Source organism: Pangasianodon hypophthalmus, chromosome 24 (genome assembly GCF_027358585.1).
Source record: "Pangasianodon hypophthalmus isolate fPanHyp1 chromosome 24, fPanHyp1.pri, whole genome shotgun sequence".
Taxonomy (NCBI): Eukaryota; Metazoa; Chordata; class Actinopteri; order Siluriformes; family Pangasiidae; genus Pangasianodon; species Pangasianodon hypophthalmus.
In genome coordinates, this window is record NC_069733.1 from 12,053,637 (window position 1) to 12,081,145 (window position 27,509).

The 27,509-nt window shown below is 36.4% G+C and overlaps 1 protein-coding gene across 2 annotated transcripts in view; it reads left to right on the forward strand.

The window, feature by feature from the left end:
- Positions 1-27,509, forward strand: part of fras1 (Fraser extracellular matrix complex subunit 1) — a 121,262-nt gene that overhangs the window by 79,667 nt on the left and 14,086 nt on the right. Inside the window, exons 30-53 of one of the 2 annotated variants that reach the window (XM_026931243.3) lie at positions 3,975-4,134; positions 4,937-5,112; positions 6,797-6,913; positions 8,009-8,123; positions 8,682-8,819; positions 9,795-9,827; positions 11,587-11,718; positions 11,868-11,996; positions 12,376-12,623; positions 12,805-12,956; positions 13,767-13,929; positions 14,018-14,150; positions 15,148-15,335; positions 15,495-15,651; positions 16,820-17,083; positions 17,904-18,092; positions 19,501-19,620; positions 19,720-19,899; positions 21,652-21,776; positions 23,657-23,797; positions 24,071-24,298; positions 24,824-24,937; positions 26,354-26,504; positions 26,710-26,869. In XM_026931243.3, the coding sequence (XP_026787044.3) occupies positions 3,975-4,134; positions 4,937-5,112; positions 6,797-6,913; positions 8,009-8,123; positions 8,682-8,819; positions 9,795-9,827; positions 11,587-11,718; positions 11,868-11,996; positions 12,376-12,623; positions 12,805-12,956; positions 13,767-13,929; positions 14,018-14,150; positions 15,148-15,335; positions 15,495-15,651; positions 16,820-17,083; positions 17,904-18,092; positions 19,501-19,620; positions 19,720-19,899; positions 21,652-21,776; positions 23,657-23,797; positions 24,071-24,298; positions 24,824-24,937; positions 26,354-26,504; positions 26,710-26,869 (3,713 nt within the window). The remainder of the gene's footprint in view (positions 1-3,974; positions 4,135-4,936; positions 5,113-6,796; positions 6,914-8,008; positions 8,124-8,681; positions 8,820-9,794; positions 9,828-11,586; positions 11,719-11,867; positions 11,997-12,375; positions 12,624-12,804; positions 12,957-13,766; positions 13,930-14,017; positions 14,151-15,147; positions 15,336-15,494; positions 15,652-16,819; positions 17,084-17,903; positions 18,093-19,500; positions 19,621-19,719; positions 19,900-21,651; positions 21,777-23,656; positions 23,798-24,070; positions 24,299-24,823; positions 24,938-26,353; positions 26,505-26,709; positions 26,870-27,509) is intronic. The other variant, XM_026931244.3, reaches the window with a different exon arrangement.

Here is a 27,509-nt window from a genome sequence, read left to right on the forward strand (position 1 = left end):
CTCTGTAGGATTATAATATCACCTGTGACTACTAGATGCAGCATTTTTTTCCCAGTAGTATGGAGTTGCTTTATTTTGTAGGCAAATTTTTTTTATAAAAACCCAGTGCGCTGTTTGTTGTTATTTTGACTACTGAATTTGCTAAAACTCTAAAATTCTTTCTCTATTGCGTAGGTGTAACTCATGCTGGAGACAATATGGAACAGCTTTTTGATATGCTCAGTTTTGTTCCCACCACTAAAAAAACTTTATGTATAATACTCTATTAAAAGTCTTTTACAGAAGTGCAAACATTTAGAGTTTAGCTGTAGCATCTACAATTTTGACTCCACAGTACGACAGTATGGGAGATACCTGAAAAGTAGACTTTTCTGCTTTTTCAAGTAAAGCAATGGTCAGACAAATTGCAAATACACTTGGCGGGAAAGCCGGTTCATTGAGGGGGAAAGGACGTGGGACGTGAAAATTTTTCTCTGACTTTATCTACACGATACAGTGTTTGACCTGTGAATTCAATTTAGGTGGGGCTGTTATCTCTGGTCAGTAAAGGAGTAGGGTAGAACGTGGCGCTTATCATTTATGCTGTTAGCATACAGCCATCTCGTCCACCAGCATGCATTGGGGTTTTTGTTGTAAAGCTCTGTGTTTTCTCTCTGCCTGCTAGGATTTTCTTTATTAGTAGGAACTAACCCACCACTTTCTAAAAATTACACTTATGCCATGTTCAAGATGTTAATTTCTCAGGGTGGAGTCTATAATAAAATGTCTGCTCTATGATAAAAATCTTACCTCCAGACACCCTTAAATTAACACAACACAGGCAAATTTCTGGAAGGTTTTTACATCACACATGGAAAGGTAATAACATTAATATGGACTTATTTAGAGGAAACTACAATGAAATTGTGGCACATGAGAGTAAAAGGTAATAAATGTTGCATTTTTAACATTAATATGAGGCAGTAATGTAAATATTCTACAGATTTGGCTATTTAAGACATCAGCTGAATGAATAGGAAAGGCAAGGATTCTTAATAGAACATATCTTAAAGTAAATGTAACTAACAACTTGTAAGGAAAAACAGTTACAATTACGCAATCTCAGACACTTACAGGAACTACATAAAACGTACATCACATAAGTTTTGACTTAAATCTTTCTCACATGCTTTTTGAATGTGTTATGAAGGCTCTATGAAGGTGCCCTTTAAGTAGCTTGATCATGTTAAATTTAAACATTCCTAATACAATAAAAAAAACACACAGCAGTATTTATTTGGTGCCGTCGCTGAGTCCTTAGTAGAACATCCAACTGTAAAGTTGTCAAGGATACACAGTAGATGATGTCACGTCTTAAGTGGTCCTCAAATGACATATTGGCAGAGCCCTTAAACACACACACACACACACCTTCACACACACACACACGCACACAGGCACAATGCTATCATCACATCTCACTCATTCAGATGCTGTCAGCTTCCGGAACAAGACCAGACACGTGTCGCCCTCAGCCCCACTGATGTCTAGACTGATAGGAGTGTTTCCCACTTTGGTCATGGTCCAACCACCACTGTCTCCTCTTGTCTTTCTTTTCATCCCTTCAGGCTCTAGTTCCTTTTTCCTCACACTCACTCATGGATCTCCCTTTATATTTATCAAGTTACCTCTCACCATATTTCCTCTACATAAAACTACATTATCTCTTTAAAAAAAGACTTTCTCAGGTGTTTATTCCTGATGCATTGAATTACACAATGAAGCTTTGGACTCTGTAAATGAAATTATGAGAGGCTGTGAGAGACTCCAGCCATAAAATAACAATGGGCCAGCAGTTAGTTGACTGATTGCGGCTTCAGCTTAGGACACGAAGGTATTTTCTCCTGAAACGAGCAGGTAGTCATTCAGTTTGTTCACAATGAAGGGGAAAAAAGAAAGAAAAGGTTGAAAGCATTTAATTAAAATCAAATAAAAAGTGGAAAGCTTTTGGACTTTCTGTAGCAAAGTGGGGTGTTTTGTTGGCTGGCAGTGGTGATTAATCCCTGATTAAGGTCATGAAGGTCCTGGAAAGCCTCTTGAAAGGGTTGAACTCTGAATTATTTGTTGATGTGGCCTGTTTCCACTGTGTCCTAGGAAGTGAAGCAGAGCCCAAATCTGCTAACTTAAACATGTTACAAATAGTTATGTCACTTAATTCAGAGGAAAATGCTGTGTGCCTTCTTCTACATACATGAACTCACAGATGCCCACAAGTGTGATTGACACAGATAGCTGTGGCATCATCAGGATTCAAACTCATGACTTCTGACAATAGGGCAACTTCGTTTTCACACTCACACCCAAGAGATACTACACTACTTTTGGTGAAGTACGAATGCTGTTTTCAAGCCTGGGAGCTGTACTGAGAACCAATCCCTGATCCTCTTGAAAACAGTGGTCTGGGACATGCTTCAACCAAACCATGGCATGGTCTAGATATAGTGTGGAAGCTATCCTCTCTCAGCACTGCATTCTGATTAATGTGATTGGTTCAGCAAATATGTTGAAAGCAAATATGTGATTATGAGCCCCGACCCCAAGCAAGCCCAAAATCAGTCCTGGGTGCAAACTTAAATATTCAGGCCAAGTGTGAACACGCCCTTAAACTATAGACTTTTCTGATACTCTATTCATCATTGGTTTCACCTCACATTTTTGTGGCATACTACTTTTGGACTTTAATTATAATGCCAAGGTTTATATTCCACTTGAAATTGTATGCTTTGAGCTATGCAACAAATTCCGCCTTCTCAATTCCTTACTACGGCATTACGAAAAGATCATCACAGTGGAAGAAATATTTTTTTCCAGAATGCACTCCATCTCATCACACCTGAGCCACTGTGAATGCTGCAAATCTGCCTATGTGCAGTTATGTTAGAAGTGCTGCCAAGTCATTCCCTCTGAGCTTTCATCTCACCATCCTTCTGAGCTTTTGATTATCTTCTAAGCAACTGATGATATCTGAAAGGATCCTTGATGCTCCTAGGGTGCTCTGAATACAGACATGGACTGGAATCTAAGGGATGTCTCACTTATCTTATCAGGATGTGGTGGAAGCGAGAGATGATAGAAGGATGTATTCTTCTATAATGAGTTTAGGTTATTTAGCTTAATCTCTCTCACACATAGTGTTTACAACAAAATTTGTGTGGTATAAGTTTCCTACTTTAAAGTCCCACTACTGTCCTCTTTTAAATCTCAACTCTAATCTTTCTTCATTTTCACCTCTTTTTTTGTTTTACCTGCTTTTTTATGCAAAGTGTAAAGTGTCCATGTGTGAAAAGAAAGTACTACAAAAATAAAAGAAAATGGCGAATCATTAACATTCTGTTTGGTAAAATTGACTTTACTTCATGGTTCAGAGGTTTTAAATGTTTTCTTTCTTTTGAGCAGCAGACTGGAAAAAAAAAACATTTAAGCTTCAACACTTCCAAATTTCAAAGTGCAATCTCAACGTGCAAATTTTAGAAAGGTGCTAATATCCTTAATGACCGTAAAACAATATCAACACACAAAATAATAAAATAAATAATGGTTCATATGTTATAAGCAATCACAGAAAATGCACTAAAATAACCTTAAAGCGCTTGTCATACTGCCAAACTGTGGAAAATGAGAACTTATGAGAGATTGAAAACAATTCATGCAGTGGTGTTCTGGATCAGAAGAGGTTGGCTGAACTGTGTCATGTATATTAGCAGTTGATATCATGAAATTAAGTATCAGGCTATTTTTTCTGAGTTGATTGAAAGGGTCTGGGGTATCCAGGTCATACAGCCAATTAACTAACAGCATTAATGTGTTTTTTTCTTCCATTGATTTTAAACTATATCCAATGACAGTGTTTACTGTTGCTAGTCTTTTGCTAGTGATATACAACACAATATGTCATGGCATTAAATGACAACAGCGTTTCTGATCTGTTTCTGTAGAATGGACTCGCTCCTCACATGCGCTCAATTCCTAAGACCTGGGTGAGAGAAGGAGGGATGGTGCAGCTGTCCAAGAAACATCTCAAGGCTGAGTATAAAGGAGCCAGTGACTCTGAGATCCTCTACACCATCCAGTCTGACACCGGAAAGCCCCAATACGGTACCACACATCACCTCAAAACTTAACTACAGCTTCTCCCTTTCAGAGCTTCTGTAAACTATTCACGCTTCCTTTGTGTATGCTTCACACAAAGAAAGTCTCACTTGCAAGACGTGGCTTAGATTATTCAGTCAGTTTTCTTTTAATCAAGACAATACCGTATAATACAACAGAGTAGAAAAACATTCCTCCATATCTCCATTCCTCCATATAAGTTTCCATCCGTCTTGGTTTGAGTGATAATATGAAAAATGTACTTTACCAGTTTGCTGTGAGGAGTCAGGTTAAGAGTTAGTGGGAATCTGGAAACCAATCACGAGTCCTAAAACAGAAAATATCAACTTTTTACACATGGAGAAGAAATATGCAAAGACATGATAAAGAGTGGAAGAAAAATAACTGAAAAGACAGAGAGAAAGTGGGAAAAAAATAGATTATTTTATACATAATTTTTTAACATACAAATATATTTTTAACATACACTTTTTGGCTTTTTTGTTAATTGTAATTTTTAAAAAAAGAATCACAATAAAATACTTGTTTTATCATTTTGAAGTAAGGGTATGCAAACTCTTGAACCCAACTGTATTTAGTCCAGGATGTACTAATAGAGAACAGATACAGTATAAATATGAACATGAATTAAACATAGCAAAAAATTAGGATCTACTTTTTGAGGAGCGTTAACCTCTTGTAAGACGCATCTCACTAATGACTTGTACTAGTAACTACACAGTTACTCTAGAATATTTAGTTTTTTGTTTGTTTTGGTAATTTAGCATTTGTGTGTGTGTGTTTGTAGGTGAGATTGTGTTGGTGTCCATGGCAGCTGATGGTCCAGTGGAGGCCTGGCAGGCTTTTCCAGAAGGCAGAGATACAACACCAACCTCTTCATTTACCCAGCGGGACGTCAATGAGGGCACTGTGTGGTACCGCCACTATGGGAGAGGCACTCAGAAAGACACCTTCCAGTTTCAGGTTACAAACACACACACACACACACACACACACATACAAAACTGCCTTTATGTCCTGTGTTTCATTTTAAGTTTAAAGAGCAGAATTTTTGCCCTTTAGCTTGATTGATTGATTGATTGATTGATTGATTGATTGATTTTTGCTATTGGACAAGGTAAAATAAAACGGCTGGTCTTTTTTTTTTTTTTTAGCGTTTTTAAACTTTTTCCATAATGACAACTAAATAAAACATTACCCTTGTGTCTACAATCACTATTAAAATGTAAGGACATTTTTGTCATCAAATAAAATCAAGATGAAAAGATCAGAATCAGTCAAACAAGGAAATTATACGTGATGCATTGCTTGCTTCTTGCTATATGCTCTGTTACACTCTTTTGCTCTGTCTATGTATGCTAATGTTTAGCTTCATGGATTCTGTTAACTCTGTTAATTTAGTAACCTTAGCAACCTTTTCAACTACATTGAATTTATTTTAGTGACATGTTTTATCCCTTAGATAAAAACATTGTAGTATCTTCTTCAACTAATATAATACTAGCTAGGAAGAACTAGCATGCCTGATGTCACTGAAATGTATTTACATTTAATAAGTGTATGCAATATAATAAATGTGCTAGAGTAACAGTATTAAATGTGCCACTTCCCTTTGAATGATCTGCTTCATTTTATAAATAGTCTTGACTGTATGATAGTTACGATATTGACTAAAACTGTTCCGTTTCATTGACTACAACTAAATCTACACTAAAACTAACAACAACCAAATGACTAAATCTATTGCGTGTTTTTTTTTTAAATTTAAGACTAAAATTAAATCTTAGCTGTTCGAATTAGCACCTCCTTTCACATTCCTTACATCAGTTGGTTACACGCCAGAGTGTAAATCCATTTTATATGTCTATTTCTGTAAATGTCTGAGTCAACTGTGTGAAGAGAAGATGACAGTTAATTGTATTCTAAAGTCAAGATGACCGATCATCTTGTATTCTGGTGTTCTGGATATTCAGAACAGCATTTCATTCTTAAGGAAGAACATTATGTCTTGTCACTTATTAACCTTACCTTCTTCTTTTATAATTCCCCCTGATTTGGAGTCCACTCTGTCTTTTTTTAGCTCCGTCTCTAAACATTAGTTTGTCCCAGATGACCTAATTTAATACTAAATCCAATCCACTCAAATGGTAAAACGTTTTTTTTTCCCTCCTATAAATACCCTTGAGAAGTACTTGAGATGTCAGCTCGACCCTCATCGTTCTTGGAACAATAAATTCTTTCCTTAGAATTAGCTTTTCACCTTTTTTTAAGGGATGTGCTCTTGCAAGAAAATGTTGAACACTGCAGTTTAAAATAGTTCGTGTATAAAATGCTGCAGTAAATATGTGATGTGTTGGAACAAGACAGCGGCGGTTTATAACTGAAATTATCATGCCTCTGAGTCTGAATGAAGATAAATGTAGAGATGACTAACATTATGTGGAATGATGTACTTGAGGGATTTATTGATTAAGTCAAGCTGCTTTTCTGTGCAGTTATTTTCTGCACATTGCAGAATTGGGTTCAAAAGCATTTAATAAAGCAGCTTTGAATCGATTAAGCTTAAATGAATGCAGTGTATTGACAGGGGTATGTGAATGACCTGTATCTTAAATGCTGTGTTTTTATGTAAAATATGATGTCGCAGGTGTCTGCTGAGGCTTTTCCAGACACACACAGTGATGCTCAGACCTTCACGATTGGAGTGATGCCTCAGACTCCAGGTCTCCCTCAGCTCACTCCTGGAGCAGATCTCCAGATCAATGTAATGGATGCATCACAGAGCACACATTCTCGTGTATAGTTACATTAAGTGCAAAAGTTTGCACCCCCAATGGCTTTTGAAATAAAAGGATAGCTATAATCTATTTTACAATTTATTTAAATGGAGGAACCAAAAGCTTTTTATAGGATACGAAAGAAAGAAAGCAAAAGAAGGGAGTGAAAGTTACTAGAAAACATTGATATTGCTGTACAAACTTTTGAATTGATATAATTTAGATCTCTTTTTTAATATTTGTAGCAATTTTTTTGCTACTTAATGATAATAAGGCACATCTATAAAATTATTAGCTTGATTTCTTTTTCTTCACTTTGTCCTAAGGGGATTCAGATTTTTGCACTCTGCTGTGTTTTTAATATGGATAGTTTTAAGTTAAATCGTAGGTTAGTCTGAATATATACAAGTCTTAAGGGTAAAAAAAAATTGTCCACTCTCTAGAGCTGTCTTTATTTCTCATTTATGAAAAACTAATACAGTTTTATCAGATTTTCAAACATCATTCTTCACTGATATAAGTCAAAAATGTTTTATGTTATTTTACTGAAAATTTTACTGAAAGGATTAGAGACAATAACACAGAAGACTGTATTAAATAAGTCAGTATCAGGTGTTAGACTATTCACACTGTGTGTTAGAAGGATACATGTATTGCCATTTGAATGAAATACGTGGTGACATGACAATCGGGAAAAAAATTAAATGTTGGATATTTAGATATATATTTCAAATTATTTTGAAACAGATAGAAAGTTATTTGTCTCAGTTTAATCCTTTTCTATAAGCTGATTAAAATATTGTAGTCATTTTAATAAATAATTAGATAAAACATTTTAAATGGTTCTTGGTAGTGTAGTCAGACTTCTGGACCAGACTGGACCAAGCTAAATTAAATCTAAGATTCATTTTGGTGCAGATGTTTCATTTGCGCAGCGCTTTGTGTGTGTCGTCCTGCCTGCTGTTCAGATGTGTAATAAAGCTGACTTAATCTCAGCAATCTCCAGACATCATGTGTTTCATCTGGGTGATTTTTTTTGTTGTTGATGGATGGTGTGTGTGTGTGTGTGCGTGCATGCATAGGCACTGGAAGATCGTGTTACCCTGATACCACCCTCCGCTCTTTCCTTCACTGACTCAGAGACGCCAAGCAACAAGTTGATTTATAACATCACCAAACCGCTACCTCCAGGCCACGGTAACCTGAACCTCTCTTATAGCTTAATATGATTCACACCAATAGCTCTGATAAACACTGTGCCAGCTAGCTGTGAAAGGAAGTTTCAGAAATTACAGTCAGTGGACTATTCAGCAGTATTCTGAAACATTATTTCTTCAAAATTGTTTTACAATCATACTGGTGATTTAGTGTGCATTTAAAGCAAGATACATTGCTTCCCATAGTCCTTTTCTACCAGCAGGATAGCAGAGCTGGCTCCAAACTGAAATACTTAACTTTAACTATGTTCTCAAAGCCAGACATGCAACTTTTAAAATCTTTCACAGTTGGTTTTACATTGTGTCTTAGGTTATCTGTTAAGATAGATAACCTGAGACATTAAGAGATTAAAAAGGGTTGCTGGTTTCCTGAATTGTCACTGTTATGCATAGTTATAGTGAAATAAGAAAGACCATTGATACCAGTATATCTACAATGAGAGATTGAAGACTATTAGACAACTTTATGTCTTTTTAATGGTGATTCAGCATCTTGTTGCTCTGAAGATCCGTTGAAAAGCTTCTGTGTTTCTTTCAGGCACTCTGGAGCATGGAGACAGGCCATACACTCATGTCCACTTTTTCACACAGGCCGATGTAGATGCTGGAAAAATCATCTACAGGCCACCACAGGCTCCGTCCCATCTGCAGGAGCTTTACCAGTACTCCTTCACTGGTAGGTCACTGGAAAAATACAACATATATATCAGAGCCTTATGTCTTAACTTTCAATTCTGTTTTACTTTTGTATGAGTGTTAGACATGGCATATTAAAAAAAAAAAAAAAAAAAAACGCAGAGTTTCACCCTTATGTCTATGTCCCACTGACCCAGGTCATTCATGTTGATTTTCTGATTAAATTTTAGTTGAACATACCTAATGTGTCTTCATGTATCTCAGTTATTATCAGTATGAACTGCAGTTATTTAAAACCCTTTTACATGCAATGAAATCAAGTAAAAACTGTACAGAATTGAACACTAGTAATAGTAGTAGTACTAAGTTCTATTGCACATTACAATCATAGTAGTAGTAGTAGTAGTTGTTGTTGTTGCTGTTGTTGTTGTTTTGATATTGTACCTGTAGTACTAGTAGTGGGAAGTGTAGTAGTAGTAGTAGTGATAGTAGTGGTCTTAATAGTACTGGTAGTGTTATTATTATTATTAGTAGTAGTAGTAGTAGTAGTAGACATCAAGGAAATCACTGAACAAGTCATAACCCTCATGCTTTTAAATTTTCAAGTCATAACCTTCATGCTTTTTATTTTTATTTTTCATAGTATTAATACTAATGTTTATTTTTTCAGTATATGCTCAGTATATGCTCAAATATAGTTATATTGTATTGCTGTTTAGGCACACATAGGTATTTTAAAATAGATGAAATGCATGAATTGAAGAATTACTATTATATTGTAATACTGGGACTCAGAAAGCCCTAACACAAGATGGTAAGCTACTGTCTGAAAAGTTAATAAATGTTTAAATTGCCCAAACTGAACCAATACTGCCTTACTATTTTTGAACTAAGCTGTGTCTCCACTGCATTATTGGCAATTTAAACAGTTATTGACTTTTGAGTGCACCTCACCAGCCCTGAAAGTTCTGTGTTCCTCCAAATCTACTCTACTCACAGTGTTTCATTTCTGCAGGCCTGCCAGAGTCAGTGAACTTCCATTTCACAGGTATATTGCCTCAGCAGCTTTTTCGACTCCTCTTTTCATCTCTTTGTCACTCTCTCTCTCTCTCCCTCTCTCTCTCTCATTGTATTCATCTCTGCCAGCCTTCAAGCCTTCCTTCACACACAATAACCTAATCTTTCCTCGGCTTTCGCTTCCATGGTCATTATATGTGGGGCTCGGTCTGCGGGATATGACTTATTTTCCCTTTCCTTCATCTTTCTCCCTCTCCGTCTTCTATCATACTGTATGCCTCTCTCTATATTCTATCTGACAGGAGGATACAGCCATGCCTCATTCTCACAGGATGGCTGTGAATTAGAGCCATATTTCTAAACACACACTCTGACTCCCAGTGTCTACCAGTTTGAATTTGAACTTGTTTAATGGGGGACATGTGATATCGTGTTTTTTTTTGTATTGCCCAAGCTTGAGTTATAAAATATATGAGTATTAAAGGATAAATACATAGAAAATTAGATGCCAAAACTGGGGTAAAAAATTTTTAAAAAATCAGATTGTTCACATCACATTGTTGTAATAGAATAATAATGAACATAATTAAATTGTCAGCAGCAAAACATATTTTCTTTTAACATTGAAAAAGAAAGTATAATGTGGGCTAAAGCTCCTTTAGAAAGTGTGTCGCTTCTCTTAACCCTTTTAACCCAAGACCTGACAGGGGTCCAGACTTAGATTCCTCAATCATGTAATTAAATATGTTTCCTTTTATTTTTAGTGTAGTTAATGAATAATTTATTGTAGTTACTGAATCATATAAGTTAAGGGGAAACACTGACTAATAAGATGAACTGAAAGGATTAACAGTTACAGATAGTTGGTTTATGACAGAACACTGCCTCATGGGTTGATTATTTTTTCTTCATGTGTCAACTTTACCATGGTTTTGTTTGGAGATATTAATTTGTTTAGTTAATTAATTTAGTTTAATCTGATGTTGTAATCAGTTTCCTTATCACCGATTTCACCAGCAGTTCACCTAAACAAAGTAAAGCTCTATGCCACTACAGCAATATCAACATCAGCTTTCAGTATTAAAACTTCATCACAGCAAAATTCTGCACAATCAAAAATCTACCCATTGAGCATTTTTTTGATGAATGGATTTTATTGCGTGTCTCTAATCACTGTGCCTGTGCTTATATTTAATACATATAAAGCAACGCTCCTCAGTGTTTTATTCCAAGTGCACATGACAATTTTGTTATCTATAAGAAAGATGTGAAAAAGGGCTCAATTACATAGTCCATTTGTCATATCGTCCTAGCTGATGGTTTCTTCCTTTTTCATTGTCTCTCCTGACAACTGCTGCTGTTCACTCTCACATATGATGTATAGTGATATGAATTGTTTTTAAATTGAATGGGGCCAAAGTTACAGTCAACTCTAGCTGATTGATCTCTCCCATCTCATTTATCCATTCAACCTTGTTGTTTCTGTTGTCTTGGTCTCTTTGATATTATCTATATCAAATGCTTATCCACGCTTCTAAACACTTTTTAGATGCCCTTGGCAGCTTTATAGTAATTATGATAACCCATAACCTATATTAAGGATGTGATTACAGGGTACGGCTGCTATGTATTCTTCACTGAGAGGGCAATTTTGCTATAAAGTTTTGTTTATTGTTTATGTCTAGGCTGTTACAGTTGTGTTGTCGTTGCACAGATGAACATGTGAATGCTCATTCTGTATGTTTGTTATTGTAAGGCAATGTCTTAACTACTTGGCTTACATGTTCCAGTATCTGATGGACATCATATGACCCCCGAGATGGACTTTTCCATCCTGCTATTGGCCAGTCATCAGCAACCTCCAGTTTTTCAGATCTTGGACCCGGTGCTGGAGGTTAGCCTGGGAGGCAGAGCACCAATTGGTAAAATACATCTTTAACAACATGATCCATGCAAGGCAGTTAATATTAACTTGAGAACCATTTGTGTAGAATCCAATAGGTATGTTTTTCAATCCAGTAGCCTGTGAGAAAAAAGTATGATTAAACTTGTGCTTCTTCTTGCCCTGTAGGTGGTCAGCAGTTGGCAGTAACAGATGCTGACACTGCACCAGATGAGCTAGAGTTTGAGCTGGTGGAGGGTCCAGTGCACGGAACCCTGCTCAGGGTGGATTTTGGCTCTCAGACCCCAATGGTTAATGGTAGGTCCTTTCAAACACCATCCATGCTTCTTCTAGTGCACTTATAGGAAAAAAGGTTCCTTCTTAAAGAACCATTAGAGGTTTTATGTAGGACCATGCAACAAAGTGCCGCCCTATCAGACAGGGTTTTCTTAACTATCTAAAGGACCTTTGAGGAACCAATTAGGAAGACTGTATGTTCTGTGGTTCTAAAAGTTTAAAACTTTTCAAACCTTTGGAAAAAGTTGTAGTTCCTGTGAAAAGATGATGCTCAGTAGGATTTCAGAACCATTTTTCCTTTCTATACATGCTCATGATAGCACAAAACACAAATTTCTCATAAAACAACTGCACAAACGTTAAATTTTTTGTCTATCTCTATGCTAAATCTTTGGACCAGGTGATACCTTCACCTTTAGTGACATCACCAGAAATGTCCTTCAGTATGAGCATTCTGGTCTCACCACTGAGGAGGACACCATGATCTTCTCTGTAACGGATGGAATGTCCATGACATCCACAACGGTGCAGGTGACCGTGTTAGAGGTCAGAGGCGATGGTCCGAGACGTGACCCTAAGGCTTTGCTCTCAATGGAAGTGGCGGAGAAGAGCAGCACTGTCATCAGACGCTTGCATCTGGCTTATGTGGTGAGATAACGTGGATTATGTGGAATGATGATTTTTTTTATAATTAGATATGCATTGTATTTTGTCTTGCTTTTTTAGGGTTTTATACAGTAAACCTTTTTTCAAGGCAGTTTTTCAGCAGTTCATAAACATTACCAGGGGATAAAGTTAATTCAGTCTATGTTTCAATCCACATCTTCAGGACAATGACTCCTCAGATGATAAGATTCGTATTCAGCTTGTTTCGGTGCCCATGTACGGGATCCTTACCAAGACAAATCCTCCCTCAGACCATGAAGAGCTCAATGAGTATTCTTCCTTCACCATGGAGGACATCAACCACCACAAGATTCGGTATGGTTATATAATCTAAAGCAATAATGAGTTATGTTATTTATAACATTCATATCAGCTTTGCATTTTTTTTAAAAAAAAAAGCTTTTCACACACAAATGTTGTACCAGTTCACATAGTTAGAACATTATGCTCACTGGTACCTTTTTTACATAAACACAAATGTACCCTACGACTGATGAAATAATGTCTGCTGTTACAGACTGGATCATTTAGTGAGTGTTGTTTGTGCATAGAAATAGAAAAATAGAACATTATTATTCAGCCATCTCATGATACTTAGCACTATAATGTGAATGTGGAGAGATGCACAGTAAATTAGCACAATGGCTTCAAAATTGTGTTAAGTATTTCTCCAATGATATGCTAAAAGCTACTGAGAAGTTTTTTTTTTTATGAAACCCAAAACGTATGTGCACATTTATTGATACCCAGGCTGAGCTGATTATTGGCTTTAATGCAACTGAAATAGAATTGCAGTAAGTTTCTTCTGCAAGTGAAACAAACATTTGCTAGGTCTTTGGTCAGAAAGTTAGGCTTTTAGACTGAACAAAAAGTATAGACTAGTATAGTTACATATACATGCATGTGTATGGTCTATATAGTTCTAATATTCTTGATTTTTTGTGTTTTTATTCATAACATTTTCATGCAGTCTAACAAAACTAGTTTGATTAACCATTTGACTATATCGATTAAGTAACTGTGTATTTCATGTTACCATCATTAAATAATTTGTAACTGGATGAGTACATATACTGTAACTGTAGGCACAAATTAGTTAATTTGGTATGAACACTGTGCAACCAGGTATGTCACATCATTTGATACTGGTAACCAGCCTGTCACCGATATCTTCCACTTCATTGTCTACGATGCTGAGAACAACCGCCTGGACAACCAGATGTGCACCATTACCATCACCTCTGTGCAGAGACAGCCTCCTGTAGTCACTGTACGCAGTGGTATCAAGGTTAGCATTCTCTCCAGCTGACTCACTGTTTTATAGTCTGAAATGCTTTGAAATCAAGGGGACACTTCTCACTTTCCTGAGTTTTCAGGTCCAGGAGGGAGGCCGAGTCCAACTGTCAGCCAATCATATCATCGCATCTGACCCTGACACATCACAAAAGGATCTGCTTGTGTGGCTGATCAGTCCTCCAAAGTATGGCTTTATTGAGAATACAAAACGAGGTGGGTTTTAAATACAAGTAGTTTGCCTCCGAAAGCTTGCTTTAACACATGGTGCACCAACTGGCATGAAATATAGAACATACATAATGCACCAGGCCCCAAGGACGGACACACACACACACACACACACACACACACTCTCACACATTCTGGGGCCCCCACCTAGCCTGGTCCATGGCCAGCTTCCCTTATTGTCCCTCCATGACAGCAGGGTTGTACCACATATCAATTAAACATTGTCCATGTCTCCTTGGCCAGTAACTTCACTACCCGGAGTTTGAGTTCCCATTTTGAGTTTTGTTTTCTCTCAGCATAACTTCCTTGAGCTGTCTTACTGAGTTTTTCACCACTCTTTTCCCCAAGTTGCCCATCAGGGTGCTGAGTTTCTGTAAAGCTGCTTTTGTTAAATGGTTCACTGTGAAAAATCCTTCACAAACTGAACTGAAAACAGCTATTTCACATTCACTGAAGTTTGTTTGAGTGTTGTCTGAAAACTGAGCTTCACCAATTTGTTCATGAATACAGAGTTCATTCACAATGTTAAAAAAACAATGGTGCAAAAATGGGAGCGATTCTGGTCATTTTTATTCGGTGTTCCTGTTTGGAGAGCTGAAAAAGAAAGGGAACTGAAGAGGGTTTGAATCATGAATCATGAAAGGGTACTGAATCATGAGGTCTTTTTTTCCTACTGCTTGAAAGGAAGCTCATCTTTCATCTTGCATTCAGAAGTAGTGCTGTCTGGCTATCCTATGTTTTACAGTGTTGAACATTTGTTTTGTCTTATTCCCTTGATTTGTTTGTATTTTTGTTTAATGACGATAATATATTGCCATAAATCGGAGTTTATATTTGGTCTGAGGAATAGCATTTTTTAATTTATTTTTCTCCTTATTTTGTCTTGCGTAGCTGCATTCAGATTTAAATCCTTGTGAAGTGTGTCTATGAGCTAACCTTAGGGTTCGTGTTTTGACTGTATGCACTCCTCGTTTGTCCGCAGGTGGGTCGATTGGTGAAGCTCGTATAATCAACCCTGATGTCCCGTTCACAATTGAGGACCTCACCTCAGACCACATCTTCTATGTTCAAAACGTCAACCAAGCAAATGTCCTCCAAGATGTCTTTAGCTTTTACATTAGTGATGGCTCCAGCCAGACAGAAGCTTTTGAAGTCACCATTGATATCCAGGTATCACTGTTTTATTTTTCTCTTCAAGACCTTTCAAATGGTGTTCAGTGCACATCATATCCAAGTGTGCTGGACACATTAGTTAAATCACACTCAAATTCTGTAGCAGAAGGCGTTTAGTGCGCTTTGGAATTAAATTTTCATTTGTGAAAATTTCAGCACACTAAGGAAGACAGAGTTCCAGTTATCTCTGTAAACAGCATCCACGTGGAGGAGAACACAGGCGTCGTTATCACCAATTCCTCCCTCAGTGTGTTGGATCTGGATACACCAGAGAATGAGATTGTGCTTACTATCATCAAAAAGCCTTCCTATGGTCTGTTTCTTTCTTCTTCCTCTTTTTTGCTGTCTTCTGCCACATCTTTATAAGTAATATAGACTCTTTTTGTGCTGTGGGGTTTGTTTGTCCATTTTGTGCGTTCTGCGTATGAATTGTATATTGTGAACATATTTGCAGCATCATGTTAGAGTCTTTACAAAAGCTTAGTGCATATAATTAAGAGGTCCCAAAAATATCTTTCTGTTTCTGTCACTGTGTGCCTTAGAACAGACCCCGAAAGTCGACTGATGAGGCAATGAAAGGTCACCATTATTACTTTTATGGCTACCTTGCCAGGGGGGGTGTCAGATTTTTTTTACTGTTTTCATGAGTCAAGTATTAGGAATCATTCCTGAGAAATGGCAGGACCTAATGTAGCCGAAGTATGCCAAAATAATATAACAGCAAACAGGAATGTTGCTGTTCCTGTTCTATAAAAAAATCACAAAGGCCTACAGGGAGAGTTCAAAGCTATGGCTTTATTGTATTACGTGTTAGGGAGTTGTGTCTTTGTGCTTGGCTGTGCTCAGTAATAAAATGTGACAGAATTTTCTGTAAATGTGTATGGTGTATGCAGAGGTGCCAACATCTATGGTTTAGCCATAGAATTTATGAATTCTGGCCTCTTGCTATGGCGATTATGTGTTGCACAATGGTCTCGAATGAAACACGATTTCATTTGTGTGTAGGAGTTATAAAGAGGAATGACAGAAAACCCATTTGATTTGATACTAAAAATGCCTGAAAACTCCACTTTTCTACTTTATCAGCTAAAGCAGAGGTCAGACTAAACATAAGTAAAATTCACCCAGCGTTACAGCCAATTCACTGAAGGGGAAAGGATGAGAAAGACCCAAATTTGCTTCTGGTAGCGGTTGCTTTCATTTCCTGCCCACCCCATCTAAATGAATTTGCAGACCATGGTTTTATGAACTCATAGAAGACAAGAAGGTGGTTGGAAAAAATGCAGAGCAGGATGTTCTATTTATTCTGATAACATGGAGATGTCTCATCCACCGACATACACTAGGGTTTTTGTGTATTCAGTTATTTCTCTTTGCCTGCTAGGATTTTTTTGTTAGCAGCGTTGGCACTTGTGTGTATAAATTATTGTTATTTGCAGGCACTTTCACGCTCTTTCAACACTCTTTTAACTTCTTTCCAGGCAAGCTGCGCAGGAGACAGTTCTACTCACAGCCTCTAGAGACTGGTAAGGTGCTCCATCAAGGCTCCACATTCACCTACCAGGACATCCTAGACGAGTTGCTAGTGTACACTCCCGACACACATGGATCAGTGACTGACGAGATTCACTTCTCTGTAACGGATGGAGTGCACACAGAGACGGGCCGCCTGGAGTTCAGCATGGATGTCAAAAAGAGTGAAGGACCCAGAGTCACAATTAACAGAGGCCTTCAGTTAGCAGCAGGTCAGTATAAAGTCACTCTGCGCTACCTGATGGGATAGAGTGGCTGGCCATTGGAACCACATTTGGAAAAGATCTTGCACATATGGTCACTTTGCAGCATTTTCTTTGCAATCTGAATATTATTTAATTAGAGCCAATGTTGTCAATAATTGCCAGAATGGGAATGTACTGCTGTGAGAATTCTGGACCATAATCAGTAGCCAATATTTGTCCTGTACATACCTGCAGTTGTTGATGCACATACAAATAAAATGCACATATAAAAAAGATACACATTTTAAAAAATCTGACTTGGGGCTAGACCCATCTGGATTAGCATTGCAGGATACTGATTTATATAACTTTAATTTTGAAGCTATTAATACATGAATATTAAAGATTTGACTGGATAAAACGGTCCTTAAATCGTCAGGTTATAGGCTTGCATTAACATTAACATTTCTTCAAATTAATTAACACTTTTCAGTATTTTTTTTACTTTCCTGTAAAATAACAGAGTATTAAATACAATAACAGTTGAAAACCAACTTACAGTCTTAACAAATAGTACAATCCTCTGAAATACAATAAATGCGTCATCAAATATCGGTTTGTATTATCAGTCAAATCTATGCATTCATCTGATGCCAATCGTTTTTTTCAACAATTACCTCCCAATACCAATATGATTCTGATATTATTGTGCTTCCCTAAACTACAGCCTGTCTCTGATGAAATCCTGTGTTTGTTATATGTTAATGCTCTTCTGCCCATGATTCAAATGATTATTTCTGAATTACGATACTATTTTGTAGACCTGCCTGTATTGCTTTTCCACCAGGTTATTCATCTAAGATCACAGAGCAGCACCTGAAAGGTACAGATATCGACTCAGACAACCTAAAACTCAAGTTCACTGTGACTAAAGACCTGAGTGTGGGCACACTGCAGCTTCACAAAGACAGAAACAAAGTCCAGATCTCTGCCAAAGGGCCAGTCAGGAGCTTCACCCAGGATGATATCAACAAAGGTATCTCCATTTTCTTTAAGCAGTACATGAGCTATAACCACAGGAACAACGTAAAAATGTGAGGGGGCACCAAACATTGCAGGATTTGACCATAGTTAATGACAAATGTTTATTTATTTTCAGTTGACCCATTAAATACCTGGACTATTATTCAGTTAATCATTCCAAAGCATATTATTTTTACTTTTACAGCATTCTGTGGATAGTTAAGGGTTGTTTGTTTCCTAAACTGGTTGTAAAGTTTCTTTGATAGGAAAACCCACTGCTGTAGAGGGATGATCCAAAAAACACTTCTAGATTCAACCTTTTTTTTTTCTAAGAGCGCACTATTATAATTAATTATTATTTCTAAGAGTGCACTATTCTAGTGACTTATTATTATTGACTATGACAATATTAAATAATTTTGAATCTAATAGAAAAAGAGTCAGGAATATAACCCACTGATGGATCATGGGATTTGTTGAGGGCTTAAAACATGAATCAGTTGGCATAAAATATGTAATATTTATTGAAAGGCAGCACTGAACAGGCTAAATTAGAAATGGCAAAACTGGGTTCTATTGCAGTTTTTTTTTTTTTTTCATTTATAAGAATGTTATTTAAAAAATGATAAACTAGGTTAAAATACAGCAGCTGCTTTCTGAAACATGCCGAATCTTATTTAATCAATTCATAATACATACCTGGGTTTTCATAAAATCACAGTTTACGTACTAGCGCCTGTGTTTCCTTAACTCAGCTATGAATTATTTACCAGACATTCATACTGAAGAGCAAAGAGAAAACTATGAGAGAACTCAGCAGATACAGAAGTATTTGGTATTGCAATATATTCTGTGAGCTGTCATTGACTGGTCAAATCAACCTGGGGGTTCTTAAACTTTTTTCAGCCAGGAGCCCCTTTAACTGTAAAACAAATTCCACAGCCCCCATCAGTACATTTTATTTGGATTTATTTATTTTATGAACTCCAACTTTTCAAATATTAAGCTTGTATTTAAATGTGTCCAGGATATTCTGGTTGTTTTTTGAAGCCATATAATATTTTATTCCTGAACTTTCCACTCTCCGAAAACATTAACTCCATCATGTGAACATTATTTATAGGCTGCTTGTATATATAGGACATTATCAGAATTATTGTATAGTTCCTATAGTTGAGATTCAAATGTAAAAGACCAAAATGGCACCAGTTGTAGGAGGGAATGAAATACATTTCATTGTCAAATCTGGACAGTCTTTTATAAATATTACAACTGTTCTGATTATCTAAAAACTGTAAGCAGGAAAACATTTCACTAGGAATGTATTCTAAAATATATAATTTAATGATTTGGTATATGGTACTGACCAAGTCAGGAGTCCTCCAAGGCCATATAACAGTATTTTGTCTCTCTTACATCAGGCTTTGTGGAGTATATCCATGAAAAAGGAGAGAGTGGAGGCAGCTTCTCCTTTAAATTTAACCTTGAAGATCCAGAAGGCAACAAAGTGATCGATGAGTCTTTTTTCATCACTGTTCTCGGTAGGTAGTTGTTCTGGGTTTTGTTTCGTTTTGATAACCAAAACATTGGATCTTATAATGAATAATATAAAAATTCTGGCATTCTTTTCTTCCGCTCAGAGGATAGACTTCCCCCTGCAGTAGTAGTGAATAAGGGTTTGGTGCTGGATGAAAACTCAGTGAAGAAGATCACAACTCTGCAGCTGTCCTCCACAGACCAGGATAGCGAACCTGGAGAACTCGTTTACCGTATCACCAAACAGACCCAATTGGGCCATCTGGAGCTTTCTACCAATCCAGGTACACACACCACCAAATGCATCAGTTATACTGTAAGTGGGCAATACCAGCCTGAACAGATTGTCAATTGGTATAGCAAAGATAAATTAAAAACTTATAGTAGTCGCTGTACCTGATTGGATGTTAAACCAATAACTATTTGCCCTTATTTATTTATTTGTTTGTTTGTTATGTATTTATTTATTTATTACTGGTTTTGGTATGCCATAAACTAGAAGGTTTCCTTTTTATATGCCACATTCCGGCTTTATGAATATGCACTATGGAAATATCGTGTCTTCTAATAATCCCTGAATGATGTTAAAGGTGGGTGATCCAGCAAAACTATAATATAATGATACTTGAAGCCATTTTCAGTCTTCACAATATGTATGCAGTTTTAGATAGTTGAGTTTTCTGAGGTTTTAGTGCTGGTACATATATAAAGTCTACAAAAACAACATTTGGTTCTTCTTGTTTTATATAATTATTTATCCAGAGCAAATTGGGCAAATTCATTCAATATTAAGTTTTACATAGATGCTATTTTACACCAACACACCTCCAGAGAGCCAGTGTGAAGAATGATCATAGCTGCTGGAAGTGTATGGGAGTACAGAAAAAGTCTTCTGAAGATGTGAAGAGTTTTGCTAAAATCTCTTGGAAATCTCTTGGCTAATGTATGAGTTCCAATTCTAAAATTACTAAGATTATCATGTGGAAGACAAAAAGTACATCTATACCCTCACTTGCATAAAAGTACATCTGTACCCTCCCTTACTTGGCCTTTCTTTTTACCTAGAGGTGAAAAAGTATAGAAATTTATACTTCAGTAAAAGTTTAGGTATTGTGCCAACATCTTGTTTAATTAAAAGTTGGAAGTAGTTTGTTAAAACTATACTTAATTCAAAAAAGTGTCCACAAGTAAACATACCTAAGATAAGTAAATGCTTTTAACAGAAATTAGTTAGTAGTCAGTATTTTTTTTTCCCAACATGGTCTCAAATTAAAATTTCAATTCTGAATGTTACTGTTAAGTGCAGAGCTAGCACTCAGACCTTTTCTTATGACTTTATTTGCACACAGTCTAAAGAGCTCTAACCATATGGCATTCTTTTGAATTTGTATCAGCTTTTTCATGATATGAGGTTCATTAAGGTAACTTTATTACATGAAGAGCAAGTGAGAATAATAGGCAATCCTTGCACAAATATATTTGGTTGTAGTATCCATACAAATTGTTTGGATTTGATTACATGTTTTAGAAATAGTTTTTAAAAAATCTAAATGTATAAATAGTTGAGCAAAAGATATTTGAGTATCTGAGTAAGATATTTGAGATTCACAATGAATATTTATATTTTTTTTCATGGTAACATATATTGTTAATTAAGGTAAAATCTAAAACCTCTATAATGATATCTTAGTAATCTAGTTACTTTACACCTCATAGAACTGTAACTCAAAAAATGTTTATTAGTGATATTCATTGCTGAATATCACTAATAAAGTAATAATTTCCAGTAGGTTTTTTGCCGAGGTGAGACTGAAGGATGATGTAGTTTTCAATAAATGTCGCAGCAATAGATATATTTATATTCTGCTCTATACAGAATGAGGTGAATGAGGGGAGTGATTACTGACACAACAGATTTAATTCAAATGAAGTACCCCACTAAAAAGAGTGTTTAATCAGTTTAATTTAAAAGTAATATAGTTCTGTAGTCCTTCATTAGTTAAACATTGAGATAAACATTGATTCTAATGTTGCAGGCAAGCGCATCAGCACGTTCACTCAGGCTGACCTGGCTTCACGCAGCGTGCAGTACGTCCACACCAGTGAAGAAGAGAAACACTCGGACGACTTCACTTTCACCGTGTCGGATGGTGCTAATGAGGTACACACAAACACACACATGCTAATGAGTGCCAGACGCACTCAAACACACACAAACTACTGAAAGAGATTAACACAAAGCCAGAGAAGCAATCAGCTGAGACTGCTCAAGTGGAAAGCTCTCCTCTGCAAAGGGAAGTGCCACTTCACAGAGACGGAGAGAGAGAGAGAGCGCATTAAAGCGTGGAGCTGTCTATAGAGCGCAGGATCGGCACACCCAATTAGAGCTTTAGATCACAAATGAGCCGAATCTGAATGAGTTAGAAATGGGTTCATTTAGGATCTCATTTTTTCCCCTTTTCTGGCAGAGCTGTGCCACAGTTCAGTTGTAGAGGTCCTTTTTTTCTCGCTGTCTTATTTATTTTTCATTTGCATTCATGGCCAAAGAACTGCTTCAGAAGTGCTACTGTTTAAGAACTTGCCATTTTTATGGACTGCTCTTAAATATTCATTATAATCTTTTTTTTTAGCTTCTTTTCAGTTTCTAAAAAACAGTGGCATGCTTTACACAATTCATCGTATATTTGCAGGTGCAAAGTATTTTTTTAATCAGCTTTGCATATTTCCTGTCGCTGCTAATGAAATGATGATGCTACAACATGATGCTACCACCACCATGCTTCACTGTAATGATGGTGTTTTCAGTTCATGAGACATGTTGGGTGTCTGTTTTTGCACTTCGTTGGGTGTCTGTTTTTGCACTTTGTTGGGTGTCTGTTTTTGCACTTTGTTGAGTGTCTGTTTTTGCACATCAGTTTGGTTGCATCAGATGAGATAATCTATTTCCACATGTTTGCTGAGTCTCCAACATGCCATTTGGCAAACTCCAAACTTTTGTGTGACTCTTTTGTTTATATAAATGTAATCTTTATGATATAGATATAAAAATGTTAGTTTTATGTACAGTATATAGACCTCAAGTACATATCTTTATCACCCCAATCCATAGTTTGGTGTAAATAAATTTTTATCCTTTTCTTTCTCTAGCCTTAACATACTGTAGGTCATGTTTTCCATTTCAAACAATCCAATAAAACAGATTTCTGTGGTCAACACTTGCTTGCAGGCAAAAAAAAAAGTAGACATCACTTTTTTGGCAGTCCAAAAAGGTATAAATCATAAAACATAACTTGAATACAAAGCCCTGTGTTTTTGAAATTATGGACCTCTCTTCACAATTAGGCTGGATTAAAAGACACAACCAAAATATAAAGCCTTTTCTTATTTAATATTCATTATTTAACATTTTTATAGTTATAAGGTGGTTATAAGGCTTATTAAATGTATTATAAAATCGCCACACTTTATTTGACCAACTGGACTCATTACAGGGTGAGCTCTCTGTGAGTTTATTGCGGATTAAGAATTCATTTGGGGGTTATTAATGAAGATGGTACAGTTGTACATATTTGAGTGAAAAGTGCTTAAATGAGCCTTTGATTTTAAAAAGATATTGGTGTACTTTCAAAATGATCACAGAATAATTTAGAGCATAAAACCCTCTCCCTTCAGAGGTGGATTGGAAGCCTAGTGGGGGCTGATTCTGGGAAACTCTTGAGATGAAAGCACTTACAAGATGTCTAACTGTTTACTAGGAGCATAAGCAAAAGTTTGAAGAGATTTTGGTGGTATTTTGGTGGTGCTGTGTCTTTCATTGTATTTATGTGAAAATGACAGCAGTGTATTTTTAAAGGAATTGTTATAACCCCCCCCCCCCCCCCCCCCCCCCTTTACATTATCAGAAACTGAAACTAAATTGGTTTAACAATATTATAGTGTATTTTTATATATATATTAACAATGACTCACAATGTAGGGTAAATAATTAAAACCAACAATAAATAACATCACTTTGATGCATCTCTTATGTGTGTGCTGCAGATCTCACAGACGTTCTACATCACCATCCGGCCAGTGGACGACTCCCTGCCCGTGTTGACCGTGTCGGGGATGAGGGTGCAGGAGGGAGTGAGGAAAACCATCACTGAGTTTGAGCTCAAGGCCACTGATGCAGACACAGAGGTAAAGCAGACAGAAAGGGAAAGAAGCCAGCAGTCTTACGCTTCAGTGTGCACAGTCTTTTCACATTCTGTATTTTACTTTAACTCGTTTAACTTTTTTTTTTTTTTCAAATTTTTTTCTTACAACGTCTATGAAAAACAAATTTAAGGGACAATATCTTCAAACTAGTCAAAATGATCTAGTATATTTTTGATCAGTATTCAGTCTTTGACATTAGGTGATGGTACTGCTTTTTCACCTCTTCCTCTCTTTCTGTTTCACTTTCACCTGTAGGAGGACCTGATCACGTTTACCATCGTTCAGGCTCCTCGTCATGGCACCATCGAGCGCACCAGCAACGGTCAGCACTACCGGCAAACCAACACCTTCACCATGGACGACATTTACCAGAACCGCATCAGCTACCATCACGACGGCAGCAACTCCCTAAAAGACCGCTTTACTTTTACTGTCAGCGACGGCACTAACATGTTCTTCATCATAGAAGAAGGTGGAAAAGAGGTTAGTCTGCTGGATGGTCCTTTTAAAGCACAAAATAATTTCCTCGAATGGCTTTTTCTGGAATCTTGCCTGTGTCTGATTGATTTTGATTAAAAGTTATGCTTTTTGTGTACCTTCTGTATTTAGAACATTAATATGAATTGACAGGATCCCTCTTTCCACCTTTGTTCTCACACTCTCTTATAATTGGTTCTTGTCTACCTCTCAGCAGTAACTTTTCTCACTTTGGTCTATGTTGGCATGCTGTCAGTAAAGCTGATGGTTAAATAAAAAACCTTTCCTCATAGACTGACAAAATGGCAGCCCTGCTGTGACTGCATTTAATCTGAGAGCCTCAAATCTGGGAAAAAGAACTTTTAAGATTGTGTGCTGTTTCATGACGTGAAGGACATTTGTGTATAATTTGTTTATTATTAGCACTGTCATTGTTTAGAGCAACTTGTCTGAACAATGTATTACAACTTGCAAATGGTACAGTGGATTTATAATCATGGTGAATTTTGATTTGGTATTTTGCTGTTTCAGGTTGTTACTGCTGCACCTCAGAAGTTTAAGGTTGACATCCTACCTGTTGATGATGGAACGCCTCGCATCGTCACTAACCTGGGCCTGCAGTGGCTGGAGTATATGGACAACAGGGTGAGACATGACTGGAAGGAACAGAACGAAAGACAGACAACCCATTTACAAAAAAAAAATGCATGCCACTGCTTGCATTGCATACACTTAAGACAAAATGAATAGATACAAAAAAATTTAATTTATAGTAATTTATAGTAATTCATGGCAATGATTTGTTAAGATTTCAAATAATGAGCACTAATTTGTGAGCAAAATGATCAACTGTGTGTGTGTGTGTATATATATATATATATATATATATATATTGAATAATTGTGAAAGCAACAGATGTGCTAATTACATGTGCTAATTATTCTTAATAGCAGTGGCGAAAATAATCCCAAAAGAGTCTAACTTTGCCACATCTTTGATGAAAAAAATTATTCACATGCTATTGGCATCACAGGTGTGTATGTGTGGCAAATGTCGAATATAACCCAACTTTACTGTAGCAATCAGGTCATCAATTTCAGAAAATTTCTGATTATTTTGAGATACTAAGGTATAAATTCAGTAGACATTTCCATCATAAAAATCTTAGTAAATATCATAATTTTTTTCTTCAAATGACTGGCTTCTGCAAATGACATATCTCAACTTTAGTGATATTATTTTATGTACACAATCAAAATGACTCGAAATGACTTTCGGGCTGTAGTAAATCACAGTTAAATCTGTTCGCACTGACACTGTAATCCACCGTAAGGTTGAAATGCCCCAGACTGCAGATATAGTAAGGCAGGCATGCTATAATCCTGTTAGTAAATCAGTTTGCACATTTTTTGGGGTGTTTTCAAGTTTTTAGACACAAAACCTTTAGTAAATTAGGGTCTTTGAATGTTACGTGTCACAGATGTTTCTTGATTATCAGAAGTAAAAAAAAAGGTCAAATAGTGTATGGTAAGATATTAAATTTGTTCAGTTTAAATACTTTTCCCTTTCTGAATGTGATTTAAATATTCTCTAACTTGTTTGCCCACTCTTTGCCTTTATAACTGCCTCCAGTCTCTTTCATATCCTCTTTGCAGCCTTTGGATCCTCTCAGTTTAACATTCACCCCATTCTGGTTGACATATGTGTTATTCATGCAAAATGTCAATCTGTTTAAACTATTATTTGGTTGAATAATGTTGTAGATTGCTGTCTTCTTATCTGATACAACCACACTGCATTTTTAACATCTTGGAATCATGTTTCTGAACATAAATTAGCACCCAAATGCCATGGGGGTGCAAATGTTTGCACTCAGCTGTAGAAATAATAAATGGACTTGATAAATAATGGCACTCTGCTGCCCCCAGTTGGCTGTATGGAACTTAACCACAATTACTTTTTGGTAATTTATTACCAACATACATCAGACTCTCGTTCTGCTCTTCGTACTGATCTCTGGGATATATGAAATATTTTGACATTATTTAAAATGGGTTCCAGGCCACAAACCTGATCTCAAAGAAGGAACTCCTCACCATCGATCCAGACACAGATGATGGTCAACTGACTTATGAGATCACAGCTGGACCCAAACATGGTTATGTGGAGAGCAAGCTGAAACCAGGAATCCCTATTACCTCTTTTACACAAGGTAACACTCACACTTTAACCTTGAGACTTAAATACCATTGTATTTACCTAAGTCATCTGTGTCTACGAATATTTTTTCTTACACTTTCATGCAATTTGAAATTTGTGGTTGTTTTTAACTGTTTATCAGCCTAACAAAAGGCCTTAATCATTACTTTAACCACTATCTCTGGAGTCGACTGAATTGTATTTTTAATTTTTCACAGCGGATGTCAACCTCGGACTCATCCGCTATGTTCTAAATGATGATGGTGTCCAGGAGACCATGGACAACTTCAAGTTCCTGGTGAAAGACAGCAAGCCCAATATCGTCAGCGATAACATGTTCCACATTCAGTGGTCCCTCATCAGCTTCGAGCATAGCAGGTGAACATTAGTCCAGACCTCGAAACATGGATTCTTCCATAATCTGATTGTATTATTGCTTTCTATGAAGCTCATATTCATAAATCATTATAACTATGCTTAAAATTCTTTGTACGTTTGTAATGATTACTTTTCATTTTTATAAACTCTTAATAATGCCTTATAAAGTTCGAATCATGTGCTTTAAATAATTCCTCGATAACTATCGTGTTGTAACACAAGTTTCACTTCAGTCTTTAAAACTAATAATGACCTGTGAATAATTAGAAAACTGTAATACTTATTAACAATCTAAAAACACTTTAACATTACAAACACTTAATTTCAGGTTAATTACAAAAACACGTACAGACACAAAACATCCACAGATGTTCCAAAATACCCAAAAAAGGACAAGGACACGCATATATAACACTTAGCTTTGCATTTCTCAAGAATAAAAATTATAAAACACTTTTATAAATAAAAAAAATCCTTAAAACTTACTTATAACAATATAATCTTATAATCAATTTAATAATACATTATTGACTTTACTTGATGCACTCAATTATGACATTTTAAAAGTTTATAATGTTGTATAATTGATAATAGGTCATTATTAGTTATAAAGTTGTGCAGTAGAGCAAACGGCGTTATG